General features: G+C 33.5%; 1 protein-coding gene across 1 annotated transcript; it reads right to left on the bottom strand.

Annotated features, from left to right (window-relative positions):
* Positions 1 to 5,753: 5,753 nt before the first annotated feature.
* On the bottom strand, positions 5,754 to 8,181 carry LOC127813693 (plant intracellular Ras-group-related LRR protein 5-like). The gene is given in 4 exon segments (XM_052354804.1): positions 5,754 to 6,093; positions 6,198 to 7,117; positions 7,566 to 8,008; positions 8,010 to 8,181. Coding segments are annotated over 4 exon segments (1,587 nt in total). The 5' UTR covers positions 8,096 to 8,181; the 3' UTR covers positions 5,754 to 5,955.
* Positions 8,182 to 8,207: the final 26 nt, after the last annotated feature.

The raw sequence follows: 8,207 nt of genomic DNA, 5'->3' as shown, positions 1-8,207 counted from the left end.
AGAATAATTTTGATACAAATGTTTGTATGGAGAACTCGTGCTTAATGATATTTATACAAAAAACGATATTTTTATGATTATGGCTGCTCTAAATCCTTTCAAAAGAAAGGATATTTGTAATACCCCAAGAGCTCAGAGAAGTTAATATATATCGAGAATAGTGTAAGGAATGAAACAACACCAGCTGGATACCTTTTGGGTTAAATGTTGGTAAAGAACTCCCAAGTTAAGCGTGCTTGACCTGAGGTAATCCAGGGATGGGTGACCCCCCTGGAAAGTTCGTATAGGCCCATCAGGGTAAGTTATTCCGGTCATTCCTATCGCTCGAATGAGATGTTACAAATGATATCAGAGCCGACCCCCGAACCTCTGAACGCAGTGGTGGGGCAAACCTCAGCAAGGAAGCTGAGTCCCTGAGGAGGGGTGCGTGTAGGCACCTTAGACAAATCCCACATCGGTCATGCATCGGGGGGAGATTTTGGACTTATTATAAGGTCACATGACGAGGACGTCATGTGCTCAAGGGGGGAAGAATGTAATACCCCAAGATCCCAGAGAAGTTAGTATATATCGAGGATAGTGTAAGGAATGAAACAACACTAGCTGGATACCTTTTGGGCTGAATGTTGACAAAGAACTCTCAAGTTAAGCGTGCTTGACCTCGGGTAATCCAGGGATGGGTGACCCCCTGAGAAGTTCGTGTAAGTCCATCAAGATAAGTTGTTTCGGTCCTTTCTATCGCTCGAACGGGATGTTACAATATTAATAGGCCACATTATTATGCATCGATTTTGTGCTAAACTTGTGCATTACCACATTATCATTTGAGTAATTTTGTTATGATTTCTTATTTTCTCATTCGGAATCAATGTCGTATTAATCATTTCTATAGATTTTTCTTTCCTTGACGTATGAATATCGGATAATCCATTATATACGAATAAGAATTTTATACAAAATGATGATATGATTGTTATATATTAATAATATATTGCATAATAATAAGAATAATAATAATATCCAAATAGCCAAATTCAAATATTATGTATAAAGTTTTGATTAATGGGTATGACCATATATTGCTCCACTTGGCTCTGTCTAAATGATCATACCAATTAATCAATATAAGAGTGTACCATCAATAGAAACCCAAATTACTTTAATGTTTTGATCCATTTCTCAAGAAAAATATGAAAAATGTCACATCAATAAAAAAATTTCATAGCATAACATATTAAAATATGTTTAGATCCATTTTTTATAAAAAAAAAATTACAATTAGGGGAAGGTGAGAATTATTTTTCATGAAATTGAAAAATATTTTCCTCTACAGCTAGGAGAAGGTGAGAATTATTTTTTATGAAATTGAAAAATATTTTTCTTTTTTTAATTCCAGAAAAAACAATTCTCACATTTCCCAAGTTGCAATTGTTTTTTATGAATGAGCCCAAACATGGTTTAATATGTTGCACTATAAAATTTTTTTATGAAAAGTGTTAGGTAATCAAACATTCAAACATGAATTTTTTTTTATTGATGTGATATTTTTTATGAAAAATTAATTTTAATCAAGCACACCCTTAAGGTCTCCGTTATTTTCTTTTTTTATTCTTATTTATTTGTGCTACATAATTTAATCATCCAAAACCTTGTGACGCTCAATTCACTCTTTTCTTAAATTTGAATATTTGATTGTTTTGTACTTGATATTTCTTCTTTCATATTTTATTCACTACATATATAATTTATATTATTATTTAAAAAAATAAATATTTTTAAAAATTCAATTCACCTACCTCTTAATTAGCCTTATTACTTTGCCTAACATGAAAAAGAAAGTAAAGAAAGACGAAGATTGAAGAAAGTAAAATAAGAAAATAATAGTAAGGTCATTGGTGGGTGGTGAAGAATTAGTAGCTAGTAAAAATGATTAAGAAGCTAGGATCTTTAGGCACGTGTAACACACGTGCCAGGCTTAGGTATTCTTGGGCAATGTGGATGGGTGCAATGCATGTAGCTTACACGCCAAGGAAAAGAATTATAAAAAAAATAAAAATTAAAAAAAATAATGAAAAAAATTAGAAAATTATTTTGAAGAAGGGACACATGTTTGACAAATTTCAGATTTTGAGGAGCACTATGAACACATTATTTGAGGTGGATATGCAAATAGACAAAAATAGACTTGTCGTTAGTGATTCTTTTTAAAAATTCAAATTTTTGTATGCATGATTAATTATTATATTTATTATTGATTGTGATGTGTCAAAATATTTTTTATTTGCTTTAAGCATGTAATAATTACTATTTCACTTAATTATATGTATGACATTGTTTGATTACGATAGACATCTAGAGAGTTATTTATATTATCTCCAAAATGACGATTAATAAAATGAGTGCTATAACTATATTTTAACACAAGATTAATGCATTAGAAGTTAAACCTCTATGATTAGGTCAAGTCACACCATGCTCGTACATTATTCCTAAAAATATTTTAAACTCTTATTAAATAATATAACATTTAATTTGACATATCCAAACATGTAAGGTCACACTAGTAAACCATAAAGGCAAGGAGTAGATATGTGGTTAGTTTTCTAATAGGACAATTTTGTATTTTTTTTATAATTTTGTACCTAGCTTACATTTTCAGTTCTAATGATATAATTGTGAGTCCTGTGTTTTAAGGATATTATGCGTATTTCTCGCATTACTCCTTATGGGTTGGGCATGACCTAGCAGATCGTCCCAATCGCCTGAAACCCAATAAACCCAAAGTCGAGCTCATCAGAACAAACTCACATATCACTGAAATTCGAGTTTAGATCGTGGAACCAAGCGAGCTTCCAGCAAACTCCCAGCAAGGCTTCTAGCGAGCTCTCAGCGATAAACCCAACAAGCTTCTAGCGATGCTTCTAGCTCGTTGGCCTAATCGTTCAGCTCGTCGGTCAAATTATCCAACTCGCATAACAACGTTGCTGTTGAATAACCGGAGGCACGAACCCACCTACTTTATCTGATGTAAACCAGATCCCTAGTAATACAAAGTTTACTCCCAATTTTATAAAATTGATAAGGACATCTAGCCCCCATAATGTCATCTTTATACTTTTGTATTTTATGCAATTGTAAACACCTATCACTATAAATAAAGATCAAAAATACCATTGTAGCGGAGAGAGAACAATAATGATATATTGTTACTCTGTCGAAATAGTGAAAGAATAGTCTTGGCATAAGCATTATTTTGGCCAAACCACGTAGTAATTTTTCTATCTTTACTTCTACTTAGTCATTCCTCCTTATATTTGTGCTCAGTATCTCATTGCGAACCTACGAATCATAATCGATAAATTCTATACGCCGACAATGGATGTATAGTCAAAGTTACATTTTGAATAAAGACATATTAGAAGTTATATATTTTTTCATGAGGTTATGGTCTAAACTATCCTTCATGTATTATTCTAATTATCAATCTTAACTTAAATTTTGTAAAGGATGTTACATTAAGGGGTGAAAAGGGAATTTTGAAAAAAATTGAGTCTAAGAGTAATTATTCAAAAGAAAAAACAATCCCAAATTTCTAAGGTAGTAACATTCAAAATTAGTTGTGTTTATTAGCCGGAGACTATTTGTTGTTTTGTAATTTAAGTTTAAGTTTGAAAACTATATATTGAAAGCTTGGGATCCATTGGTATGTTTTTAACTTATATGCTTAACGTAAATGTTGTGGTCAATCACAATGTTCAAATATTATGATAAGCATATATACACTAGAATCTCAAATTATTAAGAAGTGCAGAACAAGAAAAAATTCACCTTCGCTTAAAGTAAAACTTGTAAAGGGAATACTCATTAAAGAAAATATAGGAAGCGTTCTCTTTATTTTTTATTTTTTATTTTTTATTTTTTAATTTTAAATTTTGAATTTATTTTTAATTTTTTATTTTAATAGAATATTTTTAAAAAATTAAAAATGTGTTCTCTTTGTCATTTTAAAAAACTATTTCTCAAAACAAAAAATTAGAAAACACGGTCTCTTTGAAATTTTGAAAATAATTTTTTAATAATATTTTATTCAATAAATCTGATTATTCAATAAATTACAAATATTTAATGTTAATATATTATTAAAAAATATATATTTTAAAGTTAATGAATTTTGTAATATTCTTTTCCATTACAATAATAAATATATGAATAAATAAATGTATTTTGAGTTTAGAGTTTGTTTTGAATGAAAACACTCAAAATAACTTTTTGTTATTTTAAGTTTTCTTTACATTTTTTTTTATTTTCAAAAATGCATTTTAAAAAAAATAAAAAGAACGCGTTTTTATTATTTTAGAAAATTGATAATTAAAAATGACTTAAAAACAACAAAAAGAACGCAACCTTACATTTTCGATGCATTTTTTCCTCAATCTAATGAGTGAGAGAACCAAATTACGAGTTTAACTCGATTGCCCCTACTTTTTACATATTCTATTGAATTTACTTTCACTAAAGAAAAATAAAAGGAAAATCCGAAAATGAATTTATTTTGAGTTGAAAAGAAATTACAAATTTTGTTGAATTTAATTAAACTTTACAATTGTCTTTCAATAGAAAAATAAAAAATGAAAAGACACGTAATAATTGAATTTATTTAGAAGCACAAAATTTTACAAATTTTATTAATTTAGTTTCTTATAATAATAGAAGTGAAAAATAAAATGACACTCATAAATGAATTTATTTACATTAATATTTTATAAATTCTATAAAATTTATTTAATAAATCACTTTAAATGCATGGAGTCAAATAGACAATTTAGTTGGAGCAAAAACAAAGGAAAAAAGAATTGAAGCTCTTAGGGCGTAAGTCAAGTGATGGGCAAGTGATATGCTAAAATTAGTACTAGTAGATTATGAGTTTGATACTCGATTTAGGTAAAGGTCAAAAGCCCGTATGTGATTTATCTTCTCTGTCGAAATTGAAGACCTACATGACAAGAGACCGTTAAAAGGTGGTAATCCAAAAAATAAAAGAATTAAACATAAAATATTTTTTGAGAAAATCTTACAATTTTCTTTTAATAACAATTATATAAATGAATTTATTTAGATCTTACAATTTCCTTTTAATACCAAAAATAAAAAAAATAATAAAAGTATACCCATTAAATAGATTTTTTTACTATATATGTCATTAGAAATAACGGTTACATCAATGTAATTTAAAATGCTTAATTTTTTTGGGTCCCAGTCCCAATTGAACCCGAACTTGAATACAAACACTTAATCTGACGTGAACGATTTGGAAAAACTAAAGAAAAGAACACACTTTGAATGGAGTTTAGAACCTAGAAGAAGAGTAAAAGCGATCGCCATCAAAAAGAAAAAAAATACCATTATCCCCAACAATAACTAAACCGGCCCTCTATCAAACTGTGGAAGAGTCGTATCAAACTATGGAAGGGTCGTCTTACAGTACCTGAAAGAGTTTGACGCACGAGTTTACTGAAAAATTGTTCAGCACATAGTATTTTTCAAGGCGATGAGGTAATTTCAAGATGAGGATTTTTTTGATATTTAATGTCTTTAGTTATTCAGTTGATGAAGTCTACCCAACAGATTAAAAATATTGGTATATTCAATACGAGGAGGTAATTTCAAGACGAAGATATTTTTAATATTTGACGCCTTTAGTTATCCATCACGCCAATTAATTCAGAAAAAATAAAATAATCCACTATGGGGATGGGACCTGCGCTGGCTCTTGTGGAAAATAAAATAAAATCCCAACTTTCCATACATAAATAGATATTTTTATACATGCTTTTGTCCTTCATTAGTACAGCCAATTTTCCTATGAAATATTTATTGTATAATCAGGCGGGACTAACTGGGGAAGCTTATTAGCAGAAGTTGATGATATTGTCTCCAACAGGCGGGGGCTAACTTTTAGGCCTCATTTTTTAGTAAGGAATGACGCCAAGCCCAGTGCTCACCCCATAAGGCCTCCACCTCCACCTCCCCCTCCTTTTTCGCCTCCACTGACTGTAAACACTGGCTCCGCCTCTGCATGTACTCAACAACAGCCTAATGAACGAAAAAGGTTGAGTAAGCAAAAGGCAATATGCGATAAACACAAAAAAAAGAAAGAAAAAAGATGAGTTTAAGCTGATAACAGGACAGAACATTACTCGAGCCCCTAGCTTTGTTACTTGTCTTGGCGGCAGCTCTAATGGAGTCTCATCAGCTCGGAAGACTCTGAGTTTTGAGAGAAATCTGAAAGAATCCGGCAGTGCCCTTATCTGGTCATCACTTATATCTAATTCTTCAAGCAACTCAAGGTTCCCAATCGATTTTGGCAAGGCTCTCAGGTCAGCAAAGTTGTTCCCAACATTCAGCTTCACGAGACTTGCTGCAAAACAAAGGCTTTCGGGTATGGATTCCAGTTCATTGAAGCTAACATTGAGTTCCTTCAAATTCAAAAGGTGTCCCATTGTTGTTGGCAACCCTTTGATTCTGTTATAACGCAGAGTAAGAACCTCCAAGCATCCAAGCTTTCCAATTGCCCCAGGAAGGGCTTTGAGCTGATTGAAATCCAGCCTCAGCTCCACAAGTGATGAGCAGGATCCTATCGCGTAAGGAAGTTCTTCGAGCTCATTTGTTTCCACATTCAATCTCCTCAAGCAAGTTAGATTGCCAATTACATCTGGCAAATGGCTAAAATTGTTCGAACTCAAATCGAGATCAATGAGATTAGTCAAGTTCCCAAAAGACGGAGGAAGTGATTTCAACATGTTTGCATGAAGACCAAGATGGGTTAAATTCACTAGATCACCAAATGAATCAGGAAGATTTATCACTTGATTTGAGTGCACGTCCAGCCTCACTAGGGCCTCGAGGCTGCCAATGGTGGATGGAAGAGCCATTATCCGGTTCTCAGACAGGTCTAACTCATGTATATTTGACAACTTCCCAAGCGATAGGGGAAGCCATTCTATCTTGTCCATCAACTTCCCTCGAAGATCAAGAATCCCTGATCCACTCTTAGCAGAGTTTTCAATCAAGGCTGCTACTTTCATCAGATCCAACTTCTCGGTCTTTAGTTCATCACCTATAAATACGCCGATAAAATCTTAGTACAGAAAGATACAACCTTCTATCCAAAGCTTAATTCAGCAATCTAATCCTAAACCCCCAATAACACTACTCCATAATCAAGATTAATGCTAGTATAAAACTCAATTACAGGAGCAAGACGAACAGTTCGATCCAGAGACAACAAGAAAAAGAAAAAAAAAAAGAAAAGAAAAAGAACAGAAAGATGCAGAGATACCCCAATTAATGAGTAACAGCTGAATCTAAAACCTCAATTTTACTCCAATAAATGCCCTTATATCAGCTTTAATTTCCCATTGAAGAACATCAAACAAGTCCTAAAGAGAAGAAATTTTACAACCAGCTTTGACTTTGAACGAAAACGAAACCCACAATAGCAGAAATGGAATCACAAAAAAAGAACAAAAACGAAATCCAAAATAGCAAGAACAATTCATGCCAACCTGGAGCCTTAGTGGAAAAACTTTTGACCAAGTCCCTCAAGCCATCACCGCCCTCGGCCTTAGCTGATGAACTCTTTGCCAAACCCTCGGAACCAAAATCGGCTTTCGGCTCCTCAAAATCACTGATCAGAGACTCTCTTCCAATTTCATCACCCAAATCGCCATGTCTCTCGCAAACCAAGTCAGAGGCTCTCTGAATGAGTTCATCGAAAGCCTGGAAAATCTTGTCGAGCTCCACCAAGTGGGTGGCCTCTTTCCTCTGCTCGTGGCTTTGGAACATCACCATGGTTTTCCTCGCCTGCTGCAGAACGGAGAAAAGCTCCTGCGGGACGCCCGGCTGGGCCGCCTGGCCGGAGATCTGCTCGAGCTTCATCCGCTGTTCGGTGTCCACGGTTTGGACGACGGAGACGGCGGCTTCAACCTCTTCGATTGTCGGCCGGGGGGGGCAGAGATTTGTAGATTCTCTTGATTTCTTCCACTGCCTCTACATAGGCAGGCGATGGTTGTTGTTTATTGGGTATTGAAGCCATGCCCGAGAGAGAGAGAGAGAGAGAGAGAGAGAGAGTGAGTGAGTGAGTGAGTGAATGAGTGAGTGAGAGAGAGAGAGAGTTTGAACTGGCCGGCAGAGTATGGTATCGGTAT

This window comes from Diospyros lotus, chromosome 11 (assembly GCF_014633365.1).
Source record: "Diospyros lotus cultivar Yz01 chromosome 11, ASM1463336v1, whole genome shotgun sequence".
NCBI lineage: Eukaryota > Viridiplantae > Streptophyta > Magnoliopsida > Ericales > Ebenaceae > Diospyros > Diospyros lotus.
The sequence above is the reverse complement of the archived record's forward strand: the minus strand, read 5'-3'. Positions and strand labels throughout refer to the sequence as shown.